Source organism: Musca vetustissima, unplaced genomic scaffold (genome assembly GCF_032173495.1).
Source record: "Musca vetustissima isolate MV318-11 ecotype Yass unplaced genomic scaffold, APGP_CSIRO_Mvet_v1 utg39374, whole genome shotgun sequence".
NCBI lineage: Eukaryota > Metazoa > Arthropoda > Insecta > Diptera > Muscidae > Musca > Musca vetustissima.
In genome coordinates this window covers 144,341-165,511 of record NW_026877046.1, presented here as the reverse complement: position 1 = coordinate 165,511, position 21,171 = coordinate 144,341, and the positions used below count along the sequence as shown (strand labels likewise).

General features: G+C 33.8%; 1 protein-coding gene across 1 annotated transcript in view; it reads right to left on the bottom strand.

Moving 5' to 3' along the window:
• Positions 1-559: 559 nt before the first annotated feature.
• The window catches only part of LOC133321555 (sushi, von Willebrand factor type A, EGF and pentraxin domain-containing protein 1), a 68,704-nt gene continuing 48,092 nt past the window's right edge, over positions 560-21,171 (bottom strand). The window contains exons 2-13 of the mRNA XM_061530641.1: positions 18,454-19,191; positions 15,748-15,900; positions 12,224-12,373; positions 8,663-8,839; positions 8,134-8,429; positions 7,339-7,747; positions 7,095-7,274; positions 6,904-7,030; positions 5,148-5,260; positions 4,718-5,071; positions 841-1,329; positions 560-776 (exon numbers count right to left, since the gene is read on the bottom strand). Of these exons, the coding sequence (XP_061386625.1) occupies positions 643-776; positions 841-1,329; positions 4,718-5,071; positions 5,148-5,260; positions 6,904-7,030; positions 7,095-7,274; positions 7,339-7,747; positions 8,134-8,429; positions 8,663-8,839; positions 12,224-12,373; positions 15,748-15,900; positions 18,454-19,191 (3,320 nt within the window). The 3' untranslated portion in view covers positions 560-642. The remainder of the gene's footprint in view (positions 777-840; positions 1,330-4,717; positions 5,072-5,147; positions 5,261-6,903; positions 7,031-7,094; positions 7,275-7,338; positions 7,748-8,133; positions 8,430-8,662; positions 8,840-12,223; positions 12,374-15,747; positions 15,901-18,453; positions 19,192-21,171) is intronic.

The window sequence follows — 21,171 nt, the reverse complement described above, 5'->3', positions numbered from 1 at the left end:
AGCTTTAACAAAAATTAAAACCAATGTTTTTTTTATTTTTTATGTATCAATATTTTTTATTCTATATTCGAATATGCTTAATAATCGCATTACGACTACAAATATATTCTCATCTGGAAAAAAGTAAATTAGTAGCATGCCAAAATAATAAATATATTTATAGTAAAGTTATAAGAAATCACATACTATTTATAAAATACATATGTACAATAGGTCTTACAACTAAATCGATATTAGAAGAATATACAGCTACTCTATGAAATAGATAGAAAAAACATAACAGTACATCTTCATTCATTTTTACACAAATCTACAAAAAAGTTATATCTTATTGTCAATTTTGAGTTATGCAAAACGTGACAGCGTGCTTATATGTGACATTCCTATATATATTCTAGTCTCTATATACTTACACTTACAAACTAATTAAAATATGCTATAAAAACCAATTATTTGAAATAATACAGTCGAGTCTCTTAAACAAACAAAATAAACTAAATTACACAAAAACATACGTACAATTAAAATTTAGAATTAAAAAATAATAAAAACACTATTTCAACACACTTTTGGATTATAGCTGTTCGATGTAAAACTTTTGAAAAACAATTTTTTCCTCCTCTTACTATCTAACAAAAGTGTTTATCTCACAGATATACCATTGATAGTTATAACATTACCCGCTGAGGGTTCTGGCTCGTAGACCTCATCATTGTTGCGCATCTCATAGGGGGCATCATAGAATTGTTCATTGGGTATTTGATCGTAGATGTTTTCTAAATGAAATATAATAATTGGTTTTAATTATTATTTAATTAAAATTGAAATGGAAAAACCCACCTCTTCCCGTTGAACCATTACCATTTGCCAGCCCCCTTCCCGCACCATGGAATGTATTAAATGTGGCCGGTGGTCCATTATCCATGCTCATGCGAGTATTTGCCTCCAGTGTAGAATATGACATAACCGCTGCATTTCGCTCATCTTTACTCTCAGCAGCTTGAATATTTTCCGTATTCTTTACTGGCCTAGCCTTATTGCGATGTATGAATATCAGACCAATTAAGAAGAGAAGAGCTATAATAACTGTAGCTCCAATTGCAATGCCCGTTCCAAGCCCAGAACTTTCCTGTGCTTCAGTAGCTGTTAGTTCACATCGCGGCTCATCACCACTCCATGTACCATCTTCGGTACATTTACGCAAATATTGACCGATACGATTGAACCCAGGAATGCAGTGATATTCTGCCGATCCTCCATAAATTGTCGTTTCATTGACCACAATAACGCGACCATTTTCGATGGGTAGTGGGCGACCACAGTCAACAGCTGTAAAAGAAATAAGAGATTGTTTAAAAATACCGTCGGCAATAGGGAATGGAAACTAAAATTGGAAAAAAATCCTTATGAAGGATTTCAACATCAGAATATTAATACAAAAAAAGTTTGTTCGGGACAAAAAAGTTGAGAACAGGTCTAAACAAGGACCGATGTTTGATCATGATCCAATATTAAAACTTTTGGAAAGTGGTCGATTTGAAATAATACAATACTTAAAATTGAGCTGACAATTTAACTGAAATCTATGTTAAAACGACGGGGAGGTAATTCACCCTCTGACGAGGAGGTAATTCACCCTCTGAGAACCCTAAATGATAAATTACATGTACCTTGATCCAAAATTCTTCTAAGATATTGAAGAATACTTCAAGTTAGAACAGGTTGTTTATATGGACGTGATATCAGAAGAAGGACCCAAAATTCCAAATTAACCCTTTGTGGCCCAATGTTGCCCACAAGCAACAAAATGTTTTAGAGCTAATATTTAATATACTGCTAGTAGATATATATTCTTTGGATTGCATACGTCAAGGCCTGATTATGGACGACACATATTCAAATTTTTGGTAAAGTTATGAGCTTTTTAATATGGAGAAGAGGGCAAAAATGTGTACAGTACTAATTTGTGTATACAGTAAAAATTATTTAAATCGCTTCGTATTTGAAATATACGAACTCTGCCGTCAGAATTATTTTTGATTCTTGTAAAACAGAATATAGAGAATAATTTAAAATTATTTTTTCGTCGATTTTGCATTTGGTTTTCTTGATATTGGGCTTTTATTTTTCAGAAAGAATGTACTGTATCTCCCGAATGCAAGGATGTAGCGATGTCAAAAATTATCCATATCCTATCTAGGATAGTTGCATTAAATCTGTGAACAGAAAATTGTTCTATGATTACGGAAAAAAATTCGGGGCTCAAAGGGTTAAAGTGAAACACTTAAAAAAGTAGGACAGTTATAAAGATGCTAGTATAGAATATGAAAATATAGTTCGACACATTTTCTTCTGAGAACACGAAATTTATTCCGCTCTATTGAAAAATGCGACTGGGACCTTGGAAATACTTAAATGGTCTACATCCGATGGATATGGATAATTTTCAACGATAAAATATTTCATATTCCGAGATTCAGACAATCTGAACTTCAAAATGGTGATAATCGCCCATGTGACATGTTCCGAAAGTTTTTGAATTCCCATACTTTTTTAAATTCCCATGTTGTGCAAAATGGTGTGCTCAATTTCGAGCGAAAGCATAGCTGTATTCAATATGTTACGAAATGTGTTCAATAAAAAAAAACATATGTTTCATTGGAATTTGCAATTTCTTTACCAACAAAATTAAGAAAAAATATGCATGCTGGCTTATTAATTGCCCTGGTTTCTACCAGAAAAAGTCTAATGATACTGGAACGTGTTAAAATAAGCATTTACGGATATTTTGAGAGAAGTGGATCCTTTCATACACAAGGGTGCCATTCCCGAAAGCCTCCAGTTAGCAGGTACCTATAGATTTCTGGCTGCTGGTGGGTTTCAGAGGGTAGTGGTAAATGATTTAAATATAAGTGTTGATCGCACAACAATGTGTAAAATATTGTGGAGAGTAATGAAAGTACTGGAAGACAAAGTGTGTCCAAGCTGTGGACAGCTGCAGACCAGGATCCAGCCATGATGTTTTTATTTGGCATATGAGCGCAGCTAGGCAGCATTAACAAAAGAGGAAATGATATGCAAAATAGTGGGCTTCTAGGAGACAGTGGTTACGTTTTAGAAACATTTTTTGACGCCCTATAAACAAGTGGAGCATGGTTCTTGTCAACATCGATATAATAAAATGCACACATCTGCAAGAAATCTTAAAAGTAGATTTTTTATAGATTCTATTTTTATTTTGATCATATGGTGGTTGAGTTGCCAGATTCATCTCAAAAATGTTACTCGCTGTTTTTGAAAGGAAGGAGCCCTATAAATACTGTATTTTTTAAATAAATATTGTAAAAACACGTTAAATGTTACTTCAGGGTTATTTTGTAACTTGTACGTGCTCAGATAAACACGTAAGATCTCATTTCGTTTTCAATCCACAAGGCTATATGTGCTCGAATTATATTCCCAATATTTTTTGGGAATTCGGATTGGAGCACACCAAATTTGGGAAAATGTTTCACATTCGAGCAAACTCGAAATGCAGCACATGGGCGAATGAGGCTATTCAGATATATGGGGGTTATTCCAAAACATGAACCAACAAATTATGCTATCAATCTTAAAAATCGTAAGATTTTAAAGATCTATTAAAAATATGGCAGACTCGAACGGATTTTCAATACTGGGACTGTTTTACTGGAGATAATAATCCATATACAGGTCTACCAGAGGTAAACAACATTAAAATTGTCTCCCAGAGACTAAATGTTTCTTGTCAGGTATTCTAGATGTCGAAAAACTTGTAGAAGTATTCTGGTAATTGAAGAACTTCTAGAGATTGTAGACACTCTACTGATCATTTGTAGATAGAAGACCTTCCTAACCAACACACTTGGGTAGGGTCGGTCTTGGTACCTTATGAGGGAATTCCAGATATATTAATACATTCTTAGGATCTTTCAAAGATAGGAGCAGAATACTCTATAATGACCTAGAAACTGAAAACTTCTTAAGACTGACCTTACAAATTTATACAGGTCTTATTGAGATATTTTTCCTTCCATTATGTAGCAGGACTCTCATAGAAATTCCTAGGAATGTCAAAATACCTTACGCAACATCTTAGTGATATAAAAGCATACATATTTTATAGAATAAGAAAACTTATATATGTCTTCTAGAAGCAGAATGTCATCTCGTTAAACTGAAATATTCTTAAGGCATATCTTCTAAATTTAGAACACCATTCACAGGTTTTGGACAAAGAGAAGACCGTACACAAATCGTCGTGGAATATGTGACCTTTCGTGTAGATTGTGTGTCTCTCAGATATTTCGCTGCATTTTTTAATCGAAGTTCTCAAGGAGATCAAAAGGTATTATAAAACATTTTCGTGGCATAGAAGGCTAATATAGATTTTCTACGCTTCTTCTAGGAGCAGAACACCTTCTCAAGATGAAGAAACTGAAAACTTCCTAAGACATAGTTAGAGAGCATCATTTATTGGATTTTCCAGAAATAGAAGACCCTACACAGGTCATCTTGAGATATACGACCTTTCATTTTGATATTAGGTCTCTCAGACATTTCGCAGCACATTTTTAATATAAATTCCCCAGTCTATCTATAGTTATTTAAATTACCGTTTCTAAGCATGACATAAATATAAGAATATAGGAAGTATTACCAATATTCCTTTACAAATTAATTTTAAACAACTTACGTTTGCATGTTGGGCTCTTGCCCGACCAGCGACCATTCTTTTGACAAATCCGTGTATCATTACCGGTCATAATGCGACCTCGTTGACATCTAAATTTAGCCAATGAACCCACTGAACGTTCACCCGCTTCCACGATAACACTTTCACTTAGCTCCGGTTCATCACACATTATTTCTACGCATTGTGGTGCCTCATGGCTCCAGGTGCCATCCTCAGTACACAAACGTCGCGATACACCATCTAATTTGAAATTTTCATTACATTCATAGAGAGCAGCAGCACCATAATATGTGGCATTTGTGGCCAAGGTCATTTTACCATTGGTAATATTTTGTGGTGGACCGCATTCAACATCTATTGAGAGGTGATTTATTGTATTATTGTTGTTGGTGTTGTTGTTTTATAAGAAAAATTCGTTTTAATTACTTACATACACACTCTGGAACATTACCACTCCATTGACCATTATCTTCACAGGTGACCAAGGCCTCACCCACCATTTTATAGCCACGTTCACAACGGTATTTGGCCAGGGCACCAATTCTGTAAATTAAAAAAAAAAAATCGTGTAAAAAATAAGTAAATATGACCTCCCAACACATATAAGAAATTTTTGAGTGAGTACTTGTTGTTTACAATAACCTTAACACTTTGAACCCCAATGTTGACTTTAGGTAATAACAAAGTTCGGAGATTAGATATTTAATCAGAGCAATAGAATAAATCAGTACATACAATTCAAATTAGTTATCTATATGCAACTGGTAATATAAAATTTTCAATATTATTTTAGAATAGTAAATATTAATCCTCAAAGATAATTTACAGCTAGCCGGCTTTCAGGGAGATAAAGAAAGACAGTAATGCTATTTCAGGGACAGGATAAAATTATATTTATTCGTTATTTATACGTAAATTAGAATTTTACGAGTATTGAAAACAAATAAAAAGAGCCTAAACTTCGGCCGATACGAACGTTTATACCCTCCATCATGAGGTGCAGATTCAAAATATCTACAATTGATCGCAACTTACCATGCCACCCATATATAATGAAATAACAAACTACCGATTCTCAGGTTGTAAAATTCGGCAAGGAACTTGAACATACCTAAATCCCAAAAATAGAAAAAAACCCGACTCCATATATTTTGTTAATTTAAAAATAACAAACGGCCATTCGACCGCCTTCTCCATGGAAAAATTTCTGATGTTCGTCTTATAATTATGACGTGTAGATCGACTAGATAACCAGAAAAATAGACTTTTCGGTCTATTTGATTCCCGAATGTGATCTGATTCCCGAATATGATCCTTGAACCCCATGCAAAATTACCAAGCCATTAGCGCAACATTCCGCCCTCTGGTGTGGTAGTTGTAATACTAAACAATATCAGAATAGGTGGGCTCCTGTAAATATTCACGTATAATTCCCACATCCGATTACATACATCAGTATAATTGGTATCAATTTAATGTTTGACCTCCTCTGGCATATATTACCAACTTCTGTGGTCTATGCCCTGCAGGAGTAAATATATACACCATAGAATACATATGTTGTAATTTTCATACAAAAGTCTGCGCCCATTTGACCCGCTGAATATTGACCGATCTACATAAAAACAGTTATTCCATGGTCCTTTCTCTATGTAAAATTTCTGACCTCTAGAGCGATTAGGAAAACAGACAAATATAATATTTTAGGTTAATTTGACTAGATCGAAATATGACGATCGGTATACTAAGAGGTGGTATGTGACTCGGCGTTACGAGCTTTTGGGGTAGGGTATAAAAACGTGTCCAAACTCCCGAAAATTGTTGGGAGGTGCCGTTGTATGGGGGCTAAAAAGTGCCCTGTATCGTGTTTACAAATTATAATGGACAGATGGACGGAGGACTAGATCGACTAAGCTAGTCGAAATATGGCGATCGGTAGACTAAAAGGTGGATCTAGATCCAATATTTGCCAGTGTTACAAATTCTTTGGACCGCACAAAGCCACAATACCCCTATTGTAGGGTAGGGTATAAAAACGTGCCCAAACTTCCGAAAAATATCTAAATTTGGGAGATGATGTTATATGGGGTCTATCTAATATTTTGTATAACCCAAAATACTAAATTATAATCAATTTCACAATTTGTACTCCCTTAAATTTGTGTAGTAATTCCCCATAGATTTACCTATAAGTCTGTGCTGCATTCGACAACGTTTCAGAGGTCCTTATTAAAGTTCTGCCATACATGCGATCATTACCGGTAACAGAGAGAATACTATGGGCAGCCAACACAGGTTCCATACAACGGATTTCTGTAAATATCATAAAAATACATATTATTATCGAATTAATTCCCCTCCTCTTTCATGTTGTTACCTTCACATCTAGGTGAGGCATCACTCCATACACCCGTCTCCAAACAAATTCTCTTGGGGACACCATTCAATTTGTGTGATTGTGAGCAACTGAAAGTCACCTCAGAACCCACATATGTCGTATTATTCGTATATTTCAATGAGCCATATGGTATGGGAGTAATTTCACCACAATCAATATCTAAAACGAATTCAAATTATTCAGATTTTGTATTTCATTTAAATCTTCTCTTCTTTGGACTTACAATCACAAAATGGTGCCTCAGCACTCCATTCACCATTGTCCATACATTCCAGTATGGGATCACCCTTTAGAACATAACCCGGATCACAATTATATTGTATCTTTGAATGGACATTATAATCATAGCCAACGACATAGGAGCCTGTCGGAACATTGGGTGTATCACATGTTACCAATTCGCAAACGGGCGCATCTCCAGACCATTTGCCTTCTTTGGTACAGAATAGTTCGGAATTGCCATCCAACCAATAATCTTCTTCACAATCATATTTGACCACCGAACCAACAGTGGTGGAACCATTTACCAATGTGACTAAGCCATGATCAGGTCTTGCTGGGGAACCACAATCAACAAAACGGCATGATGGTGCCTTGCTGGACCATTCTCCTCCAAGACCACAGGAAATAATCTATATATAAAATTCATGGTTATATATCGTATTTTATGGTTGTATAAAAAATTACATTCGAATTTATTTAGAAAAAACATGAACCTAATTTTAACAAAGTGTTAACAGAGTGATTAACAGAGCTCTGTTATCGTTAACATTATCATGATTAAACAAATGACTAATATGCATTCCTGGACAATTCTCCCAAGTCAGTATAGGTACCTATGGAAAACATCTGAAGAGTACTAATCATTAGCACTGCAAAAAGGATAGCTAAAACTTTATTTTGTAGTAATGTTAACGATAATAGAGCTCTGTTAAACACTCTGTTAAGCCAATGTTAAAAAGATTCGTTTCTTTGCTAATTAAATTCGAATTAATCAACATGGGCCTTTGATTCTTACCGGTTCTCCAACCAGAACATAACCAGCTTCACATTCATAGGTCGCAGTGGAACCAGCTCTCTTATTGCTCACGGTTACCGTACCGCCTTGTATCATTGGTGGCTCAGGACACCAATCAACCAAGCACTCGGGTTGTTTACCAGTCCAACCATTCAAATCACAGGTTCGATTCTCGTTACCGATTAGTGTGTAATTTTCGTGACATGCATAAGTTGCTTGAACGCCATAACTGGTGCGCTGTTCAGACAATTGCACTGTACCGTGTTCCAATTCCGGCAATGGACCGCAATCGACATCTGCATACAAAAACAAAAAAAAAAAACGAACGAACGAAAAAAAATGATAATAGTATTAACAAAAATGGTATAAAGGCCAACAACCACACACAACAATGCAATAGAGTAAATGTGGGGATTATGTAGCTCTACATATATGCCTCCATATGCACGTTGTGGGATTTGCTGTTGATTTTTTGTTTGTCTCTTTTGTTTTGTTTTCAAATATATTTTTTTTGGTTTTCCATACATACATATACAAGTGGGTGCCTTTCCGCTCCAGGTGCCATCGGTGCGACATGTACGTTCTGCATCACCGATTAATGAATGACCCTTGGGACATTGGTATTGTATTTTGTTACCAATGGTATAGTTTTTACCAACAATTGTTGTATTTTGCTGTGAATCGGGTGAACCACAAGATAGCGGAGCTGTAACAAGAAGAAAAAAAATAGAAAATTCAATTGAAAAGGGAAATCGTTAATAAAAAATTGGTATTGACGTTGTAGTTATTGTTGTTTTTGGAAAGTTTTAACACTTCGTTTAACAAATAATTGAATAATATGAACACCACGGCGAAGAAGAAAAGAAAAACACATATTGGAAATTGAAAATTGATAGTTTCCTATGAAGGTCTTAATTTCGACGGGCCTGCCGTTATTACCGAAGATGAAAGCAGTAAAATGTGTAATAGGAAGAGGAAAAGTATTTGAGAGGAAATTGTGTGACTCGGTTAAAATCAAATGGATAACAAGAGGAAAGTAATTTGAGAGTAGTTGTCGTTATTATGAAATAAAATGATGTGAAAGAAAGAGTGGATCCGAACCATTGACATATTGCAACATATTATTAATGAAAGTGGATATGTTGAGTGCTTAATAAATTTATGTTTAGTAAAATAATTGTATATTGTTATGTAAAGTGGGTTCTGTACGGATAATGAATTTGGGTATGTGTTATAAGATTTTTCAATAATTTGCTTTCATTTTGACAATTTTTGTTTTAAGATCAATTTAATCAATCATCATAAATTTTTTAATCCGCTCGTACTATTAAGAATCTTCATATAGAGTTTTCGATTAGTTATTGAGTTAAACGACTTTAACATTAGAACTTTCTACAGGGTTAACCTACTGTATGAGGATTTTTTCTTTGACTTATATGCAATGAAATTGACAATTTAAACCCACTGGGTTAAAGAAACCAGGTACAATGTAAACGCACTATTAGATTATTTCATTGTTTTATTCCAGTTGATTTTTTAGAGCTGTGGGAATGTTAAACACATAAAATTTAGAAAACTTATGGAATCTCCATTTGAATCGATAGCACGGTCCAAATATTGAACGCGCGTGCTTCTTAAATGGCCAACATTTTGGCCGGAATCACACGAGTAAATGACTGAATATTGCCTTGGAATGGATCAAATGAAGCGGTCTTGTCTGTATAAATATGAGCTTTAACATAGCCCCACAAAAATAGTCTAAAGTGGTCACATCATACGATCTAGGCTGCCAATTGACCGGTGCCGAACATGAAATAAAATGTTCAATGAGTACAGTTGTGCTTTGTATGTGGCACCGTCTTGTTAAAACCAAATGCAAGTCAAGTTCTCGTATTCAGGTCAACAAAGTTGGATATCATCTAAGGATAACGCCCACCATTCGCAGTTATGTTACAATCCGCATAAACCGAACTAAACGGCGGCTTTTTTGGATATATTAGTAACTGCTGTAATCCTTCTGGCTGATCTTAACTCCAAAATCAAAAATTTTATGGTCATCATTAACAATGACCTATACATCTGAGATATTTTCTTCAGTTCGCAGCATACGTAAGCATGTTGGTCCAACAATTGCAGCGAAATTTAGGCACAATAACCCGAATAGCCGCATCAGTGGATCGATTAACATTTCACAACCGAACACGCATTTTTATAGTAAAATTATAGATCCACAAAAATATGTTCGACAGTCAAACAAAACACGAAACGTACGTGAGCTGTTTAAACCAGTGTTGGCAAAAATATAATACATAAAAATCACCCTTTAGATGATTGGTCTGATGTAGTCCTGATGGGGCTGCCATCTGTCGTTGCCTAGAAACATATCTTTGAAATTGTCTGCAATGGTTTGGGACCTGGCTAATTTGGTTTTACTATTTACATCTGAACGACGCTATATCCTACCATTCTTTATTTAAGTTGACCCCATGTATTGATGCATTGGTTGGTTACTAAAATTTCAGGCATGTTCAGGTTTAGTCTGACAAACTATCAATTGCACTACGAACCTCTTAAACTATATTTAATCCATCACAAGGCGGAGAGTAAATTATATTTTGGGACTCCGTTTGTAACACCTTGCAATATTTGCAGGAAATCTCATTAGTCTCCTCGGAAACATAGTTTTTCCTTGTTTTAATTTCGATAATGTTGTTATCCCAGCTAAGTAAATGGTGTTTCTGCTGTAGCCTGTCCTATTTTGCCTATAACAACATATACTTGAAATTTTGTGCAGTGGGGGTTGGGGTCCTTAAATATTTAGTGTTTTTTTTTCTCTAAATGAAGAATATTTCCTGCCATTTTTAACTGCGACTAAAATGTCAGCCTACTTCGGATATATTTTATCATCGTTTCACAAAAATTGTATTACTATTAAGAGATTGTTTTCCTCCTCTGCTGGGATTTGAATCTGGCGCCCATCGTTTAAGTGTGCCAGACTAACCGATGCCAAACTAACCTTATCTCTACGAAAGTATATTTAATCCATCACAAGGCGGAGTGTAAATTAAATTTGTAATACCTCGAAAACAATTGTAGGGGACCACATTACTCCTTTTGGAAACATATGCTAATTTCGATGGTTTTATTTTTATTCTGGTTTGTTGGTACAACGATATCATATCCTAGCTGTGTTCGGTTCAGTCCAAGGACGATCCCTATAGCTTGTGGAAATAATCCGTTAATTTTCAGTGTATCAATATGATAAAAAACTAAATTTTACACAGGCAAGATGATTTACACAGCGAAGACACATGGTTGTTTTGATGGCGAATAAAATGAAAGAGGAAATGCTGTCCTTTAATCTTGATATCCCGCATCTTAATTTTTAAAGATCACAATTTTCAAATTTTAAAAATGGGAGTACATATCCCGATACTCGTCTATGTTGAAGCTAGAAACTAAATTATCTTCCATAAGTTATTTAACGATGTTTGACCGAATGAGATTATTTGAGACTTTAAGTAGACTTCTTAAATGTTTTAATATGTACGATTTTGACCAAACCGTATACTTCATTTTTAAATGATGATCATTTTCCGACTTTATTCAAGTTTAGGATAATTATTTGAGCCAAACCGGGTGCTTTCGTGGTTATGGAATGTACCAGCCAGCTAAAAGGATCAGCATTTCCAAATCGTTCTAAAATTGCCTGACACGGATTGGGTGCAAAGTCACGTTCGATGATGTCAGCAAGCGGAGCAGTATTGTCGAAAGGGGTCGACTATTTGAAACCATACGCAACTCTCACTGAATTTAATTAATTAAATCCAGGGTTAGGCAAACATTTTGCAAAATTTACGATGAAAGTACTTTACTTTACGACAATACATATACATCCATTTTCAACATTGTTTTATCTAATATAATAAATGAATAGTACAGTTTTACACTTCGTAAGTTAAATAAATGACTAAACAACTTTCAATATCATTTTAATCAACTGCTAGTTTTATATGCTCCCACGACATTAAACATATCAAAAATTCTTTTTACGGAATTCTCATTTTGAACAAAACTCTTAACCACTTACCATGCTGACATATAAAATGTAAATAATCCAGATTGCAGCCTACATCATTCCACAGCCAATTGCGGCCACCGTCCAATACCACACAATTCTGTTCGCCATTATAGTTGTTCGGTTGATCTTTGCCCCAAGCTGGTTTCTGTACTATTTCACCTGTAAACAAAAACAAACAAAGAATTCAAAATAAATTCGAGAAATAAAAAAAAGAAAAAAATTATGAAAATGAATCAGCCCAACTGAATAAATGGTAATAATCAAGGTTAAATAAAAAAGACAAAAAATTATAAGCAATTTGAAGTCTATAGAGAGACATGCGTTTGGAATTCAAAACGGGCTAATCAATGTAAACAATAATTAGAAATAATTTTTGTTAAAAATATACAAATGAAATAATAATGAATAGAAAATAACTTTCGTTTTTTAAACACACAATAGTCCGCCAAAACGACGGGAACCTTTACCAAACACAAAAAAAAAACATTGGTATAGGCATATAAGGAATGGGTGTTATATCAATGTGTACATGCACACCGATAGCCATGGAAACTTTTTCGGCATTATTTACGCTAATTATGACGACTTATTGTGCATATTAGATATGGTAGAAGTTGTCTCATAGAAATTCCCAAAACAACGAACAATAATGTCAGTTCGATGTGCAAAAAATACCCTTGGCCTACGTCCTCTGGAATCGTCAATGATGTTTGCTAAAAAAAGTAATTGATTTTATGCCGTGGATGGCGGTCATGTGATACATTTAACCATCCTTCATTTGATCCAAAATGATCATGAAAAAAGTTCCCATATTTCTTTCCTGGTTCGTCATTTTTATTTATCTAAACCTTATATACATACTCTGCTTATTCAGAAATCTAAAGTTTAGTTCAGACAATCTATATTAGGATATCCATTGTATCCTAATATAGAATTTCTGGCTATTTCTAAATTTCATATTCAAAACCAACGTACCATCCAATGTTTTTGTTCACTGTAATTTGAAGTAGGGTACATTTTCTAAGAATAATAATAATGTTATAATTTTCTTTTTATTTTTAAATAATGTTGAAATATATACCCAATGATTGGAAACTCAGCTCCCGTATACGGTATGCAAAAAAGGACACAAAACAAGGAATTAGTATTATTCCAATGTGGTGTGTGAACGACTGAAGCCAGATCGCCTCCATAGCAGGCATATCCACCATAAATCACATATTCACCCTGAGCCAAATCCTTGAATAGATACACGGAAAACACGTAGATACATTCCACCTATCGACAATAAAGCCTCGTTCGACAGCCATGTCTGTTCTAAGGCTTCTAAAAACTTGCGTTTAATACCGAACGGGGTGACAGCCTAACATTCCGCTGGAAAAGGTCATACTAAGGTTACTGGGTTTTCTTTCTGTTTTTAAAAAATATTAGGTTTGGAAAAAATCCATTAGACCGGTCGTCGGAATTGTCGATAAAATCGGAGAAATGATCGGAGTTGACCGGCATGTTAGCAGTCGTAACATCGCCCAGGAGGGGATGGATCGAATTACCATCTGTGAAGCCAAACGGGGATTATTTATTATGATTGGCCAACAGGAGAGGGGTAATGTTCCACCAGGAGAACGCTAGGCCGCACACATAGAGAGCAGGACTTCTATGAGGGATGCATTATGAAGTTACCTTAAAATGGCAACAAATCATACAAAAAAAACCGTGCATATTTGGCTCAAATCGGAGATTCCGATAGTTCTATAGTTCATATTAAAATAATGGATTTATTTTTCCCCAAACTAATATATTGTCGGATAAAGTAAATGAATTAATTTATATACATGCAAATCCGTATAAAATTTTAAGAAACTATATTTATTTGCTTGACAAACTCCCACTGCACTGGATTTTTATTTTTAATAAACGTGTATTTCAAATTAAAAAATGGAGCAGCCTCTTCGGACACAACTTATATTTTCTACCATGGTACAATTATAAAAGGTAACAGCAAATCCAAGCTGATTTGATTCCAACGTAGCACTAGTGTCAATATGAATTTGACAAATTATGTTTTTAAAAATCACCCAACAGGAAAATTGGGAACGCATACAATTTGAAATTGTTCTTATTAAATGTGTTCCGGTTTTCAATTTACTCAATCTGCCTGCTGGGCAAATTTGAGGAAACAAATCTTTGTTCATGGAATAACTCGCAATTCCCTGCATTTTCATATGTGTTACACATATAAGTGGCAATGGCTCAATTATAGGAAAGATGTGGAAGCGATAGAAATATAAATTTGATAGATTTTCATTCATTTTTTTCAAATTTTATTTTTAGGATTCGAAAATATATAATTTTCAAAATAAATATAATTTGATAATAATTTATTTGTTTGTTTACATTTTTCTGTCAAATGACGTTGACACTAGTAGAACTTACAACAACAAATTTCCATGTGGTTGGTGTATCGTTTGTTGTACAACAACACTTGCTGTTACCTTTTATTATTATACCATGATTTTCTACAAATCTAAATTCCGATCCTATCAAAATTTCACCATCTCCAAATCCTTATAGAATTGATATAGGATTATCACATAATATCGCGCATTCGTTGACCAAAACTACTTCAGCATGTACCATTGCCAACTATGCCAAAGATTTTAAAAAGTGTACTTGTTCTTTAAAACTTTCTGAACACCTATACCAACATTGATCCTAATTTTTAACTCTGAAATCGATGACCATTTATGTATCCATCTAAAACTGCTCGGCCATAACCAATGGTACCCAATTTAGTACATTTCTTACATATAGAGTACACATTTTAAAATTTCTAAAATCACTTTAAAAATCCCCAAAATAAATTTCGATCGTTCCAAGCTCTATGAAGAATCAATCAACACAAATTTATATACGGGATACTCTGTGTAAAATTGTTGCCTTAAGATTATTAATTCTCTGAGAAAACGCAGGATACTCTGTGTAAAATTGCATTAAGGTTATTAATCCTCTAAGAAAACGATGTAGCAAATTAAAGACTCTGGCTTCAAAATTCAGCTAGAAGCTACACACATCAAAAATGAATTTCCGGAATGGTGTTCAAAATATGAACACAATTTTGTCACAGGATATATTTGTTTTAAAGTTCTTCACGTTTTTGGAGATCCTTAATTTAAATTCATGCTTTTTGGTCGCAAAATGTACTTAGCATGCCACGTACGATATAAGAAACTTCCATACTTTGAAAGCTTCTACTGAAAAATCACTTTTCAGACTTAGCATACTATGGTTCGGAGGCGTCGCTATGTTCGCAATTAGTCAGTTTTCAATTCTTAATTCAAAATGTATACATCTTATTGTTTAAATATTTTAAAGCTTCCTCCAGAGCATAAGACATATAAATATCTTCATTTCGAATTGTGCTAAATTAATTTGTTAATTATATTGACTTCTATTCTGTTTAACGTGTTATATGCACTTTTTTATATACACACACATTTGAATTTAGTTATATTACTTGTTTAACGTGCACTTACCATTTACCCATTTCCATGTGCGTGAAGTTATGCCGGGTTCTTTTTGTGCACCAATCCACACCAACTGCGTTTTAAGTTCTGATTTACGTCTTTCCAATTCCGAGAGTATGTAATCATTTGCAGCTCCACGAAAATCGTGCACCAAATCGCCACCTATAAAAGTGAGAAAAACATATGTACTTAAAATTGTTTAAAGTTTGATAATTAAAAAACTAATTTGGGGCATTAAATGAACTACATTACATTTTGTGGACAATTAATATTGCAGTATGCATTTCTTTAAACCAAAATTAAATATATATTTTTTCATTTCATTATAGAGTTTTTTGTATAAAAATTTTAACTGATGTCAAAACAAAAAGTACTCATAATGTTTCCTAGTTATTTGTATAAAGATTTAAAGTCAAGTTTAGCAGGTCAAAAGTCATGAACATAGGTCAATCGTATATCTACACAATTATAGGCTGTTTTTTGTAAATATGAATGTTAACCTTGTGCTTCATAAATAGTGAGAAATATCTTATATGTATTTCTGGCGAGCAATTTTAATTATTTAAGCTTGAAATATTAATTGCAACATTTAAATTTAAATGGATGGAGTTTTTCAGAGATAGTGGTAGGAATGCTCAAGTGAATATCTGTGTAAAGTTCATTGGTCCAAATGAATTATTACCAATATTTTTTTCTGGGAGTGGATTTGTATTTCCTTTTAAATTTGTCGAAATATTTGACAATTTGTGAGGGAATTTCTAGAGGAAACGAATGCAGAAAGGTTAATAACTTCCCTCTCTTAGTTGTTGCCTCAAAAACCTGACATCGGTCCAAAGAAAAATATTCCATTAAAATGTTTCCAGTATTGAGATTTACTATATGGAAATATATTCAGTAGTTGCCCAAAATTAAGAACAGTTACAATTATGATCCGGTATTATTTTGCATATTTATTGGGATCCAGGCGAGGACAACTTTAATAATTTACCAATAACCTGAAATTAATATTTCAAGATCCCCTGACTATATAAAATTCATCTCAAAAGTTGTAACCTTAATCGAAAATATTATTAAGAAGTCGGACGCCTAAGATATGTGTTCTTAAATATATTCCTAAGTCATATCCTCAAAATTTGTCTTGGGAATCAAAAAATTAAAAATAGTGGGAATAACATTCTGTCAGTAATAGTAATTAATCTGTATCACCACTCAGGCTGCTACAAGACTCTTTAGTCTCTTTCGTTCTGGACAGAAAGCCACATCGATCTGCGATAAGACCATTGGGTCTTCGAAAATACCATATTCTGTAAGAGCCTGTGAGTTCTATTATGTTTTTGATATTCTATAAGGCTCTAAGATATGACCCTTCGGCTTTCTATAACATCTTTCGATCTTCTACAATATTCTGTTCTATTAATATTATATACCCTATTAGAGTATTTTATAAAGCCCTTCGCTTCTCTATAAGATCATTCGGTCTTCGTCTTAAAAAAAAACCTTCATCTTCTAACACCCATTGGCCTTCTATTGGTCGGTCTTCTGTGAGATCATTCGATCATCTTCCTTAAACAATTAATTTTTTATAAATCCACATTTTTATAAGACCCTTTGTTTTCTGTAAAATCCTTCAGTCTTATACAACAACTTTTGGTTTTCTCTTAATCTTTTCGTTTTCTAAACAAACTTTCAGTCTTTAAACACCCTTTGGTATCCCATAAGACACTACCGTCGTCCAATAACACCCTTCTCTTTATAGAGGATGCTTCGGTCTAATAGACATTTCCTTAAAAAGCTTCATTTTGAAATATGTTTTCAAAGAGTTGTTAATTTTTTTTTTAAAAATTAGCACTTATAGATAGTTTAAAAAATAATATTTTTAAAATTAACCTTATAAAAATATTCTCTAAAAATCCGCGCTTATTGATAGTCAGTAAAAAATCTTGAAATGTTTTGAAATATTTTTTTAAGGATCCCTTTATGGACAGTCCTTTCAAAAAATATTCTTTAAAAATCCATGCTTTGAAATATATTTTAAAGATCCTCTTATGGACAGTCCTTACGAAAAATATTATTAAAAATCCACGCTTATTGAAAGTCCTTACGTAAAATATTCTTTAAAATCCACGCTTATTGACAGTCCTTACGTAAAATATTCTTTAAAAAGCCACGCTTATTAAAAGGCCAAAAAATATTTGTACAAATCCACGCATATTGACATTCCTTAAAAATATTCATTAAAAATCGACGCATATTGGCAGTCCTTACGTAAAATATTTTTAAAAATCCACGTTTATTAATAGGCTCTAAAAATATTTTTACAAATCCACACTTATTGACGGTCCTTAAAAATATTCTTTAAAAATCCACGCTTATTGGCAGCCCTTAAAATAATATTCTTTAAAAATCCACTCTTATTGATAGTCCTTAAAATAATATCCTTAAAAAATCCAAGTTTATTGATAGTCCTTAAAAATATTCTTTAAAAATCGACGATTATGATAGTCCTTAAAATAATATCCTTTAAACATCTACGCCTATTGACAATCCATAAAAATATTCTTTAGAAATATTCGCTTAGTGACAGTCCTTAGAAAAATATTCTTCAATAAACAAGATTTATTGATAGTCTTTAAAAAATATTCTTTTAATATCCACGCTTATTCACAGTCCTCTCTTTTTGTGTTATTAATATATAATACCAATAAAAAAACTCACCTGTTACTTTACACGTTTGTTGAGCCTTTTCGAAAGTCTCCCCTTTGGTTACATGAAATTCATAGCATGTCTTCGAAAATGTTGTCAGAACAGTGTCAACTCCCAACTTCGAACTTAAACAACGATCAACCGAGAATTCATCATTGGTGAATACTTCAACTTCACACAAACTTAAACTGCCTTCAACGCCGACCAATTGAATTGCAACAAATTGTCCAACGAGAGGACGGGCACAAGTGAATGTCTTCGTTATACCCTCGTCTAAAGTTCCAGGATACCAAGCACACAATGGATTACGCTGTAAATCGGCACTGCTGTTGCCAACACGAATTTCCAAATCTTGCAATGGTTGATGACCACAACAACCACGTGTGGTTATGCGGACCACACGTACAGCTTGTGGGGTCAATAGATCTACACGCCACCAAGGCGATGGTTCCTTTTGTGTCTCGGAACATTGTTGACCATCTGGATTTTTATTTCCCGGTTCACCATCATTGGCATAATGAGCTGAACCAGAACGGGTATAAGAACTTTGATTGACCGGTTTACGATAAGCCACATTACTGCCACAGAAAGGCAGCTCTTTTTCCCAGCCAGTGCGTGGGTCACATTTTAGTGTTGAGGATCCGAATAATTCATAACCAGGATCACATTCATATTTCGCTTCCAGTATTGATGTACCATCGGAGACTGTCTGTACTTTGGCATTCAGGGGCACAGCAGGGGGTCCGCAAACTGTAAACAAATTAAGAAAAAGAACAAGAATTTAGGTTAATTTTGAAAACAAATAAAAACAAACTTAAAACTATTATTTATAATAAAAAACTTAATAGTGCTAATTAAACACAATTACTTAACTTATTTTTATTTAGCACTGTCACAGTTTTCAACAAAATATTTCCAAATCCTACAAATATGGTATTATGTTCGCATTCGATATATGCCTCCATTGTTGTTGTCAGACGGGGGTTATTGAACTGTAGGTTCATTTACCCAGACATTGTATAAAAGAGGTAAGCATCATCTGTCGCTCTACTCTGCTTTTTTGCCGTTTAAGCTAGCATCAATCCATATTTGTACATTAAAGTTTCTACTATTCGTACTACCAACAACAACAATAAACTAAGCTATGATCACTAGCAAACGTATAAATTAATTCACAATTGAATCGGTAGACGACGAACTTAGCGGAAAACCGTTCAACGTTTGTCGCATCGTCATTTTGCTCTGACTTAATTTTCACAAATAACCCACATACGAATGACGAATATCAGTTTTACAAAATCGCATTCTAGACCATCTTGCCGATTGTGACACACGAATATGTATGAACGATTTGTTGCTATAAATCTTAGGTTATTGACTTGAGATGAACCGTTATTTATGATGTTTTTTTTTCTATTCCGAAGAAAAAAAATTGAATTAAATTGTACGTGGGGGGATTAAAATCATTTGACAAGAAATTACAGTTGTTTTTGCACGAAGATAAATAGGGCACAAATGTTGTGTTGTGTTGTCATTCGATTGTTTTTCGTTTTATAAAAATAATATGAATAGAGTAAAACAATATCAAATCAATGAAAATTTCTACCACCTCTACGTCATAATTGAATCTAACACGATAATGGATTTAGTTGAACATATTTTGGCCTCTTCGAACTTTTTGACTAAAATTCTTTATATAGAAACATCAGGGAATAATTATATAGTTTCTTTTGCAACACCTCGAAATATTCACCTGAGATCCCATAATTTATATATTTACAGAATGCAAAAACCGTATAGTTACATCCACTATAATGAAGTATTCAATTCTATTATCAGATTTTTCCAAAATTTCATATAGATTTATTATTTTGTGGAAAAAAAGTAACAAAGTTAATCCAAATTCCTAGATGCCGTACAGAGTAACGAGATAAAAAATAAATGTATTGCGCATATATTATATTTTGTTGGGTATCCTATTTGTTATATGACCGTACCGAAGGTTGAAATTGGTCTCATCCACAAAGACCAACAAAAACAATCCGTTTGTGCTTATTAATGCATCTAATATATAGTTTTCTGTTTTCTTTTAATACCAATTTTTCTGATATAAATCCGTACTGTTCGAAATGTAACACCAAATCCAATCGATGCGGATTTGAGAACTTGGTAACGTTTTAACCAGATGGAGTGAATCAATGGGTCCCATCTTGATCTAGACTTCGTAAAGATAATGGGTTGTGCAAAATTTAGTTCAAATCGGTCATTCCATTCGCCTGATATAGATATTAATATTAAAAATATTGAAAATGTTGATCATTTGTGGTGGAGATACCTGAAGATCGCATCTTCGGACTTGATCTATGCTTAGTAAAGATAATAGGTTGCACAAAGTTTGGTTCAAATCGGACAGTCCGTTCGCATGATATTATAAAATTATTTTTAGCACAATTTTTACCATTTTGTGTGGGACGTACAGGAAGAAGTCGATCGACATTCGAATCTTCGAACTTAAACTTAGTTTGGAAGAAATATTACGATGTGCAAAGTTTAGACGAAATCGGTTGCTTCCTTCTAGAGTTATCGTGCGCACCAACCGGCCAGATATACGGACAGACGGACATGTGTAAATTGACTCCAAATTGTCTAAAACGGATTTGGCCCAAAGAAAAATGGGATCCAATATTTCTATGAGGCACATTTTCACCGTATCAAAGTGTATATACTCTC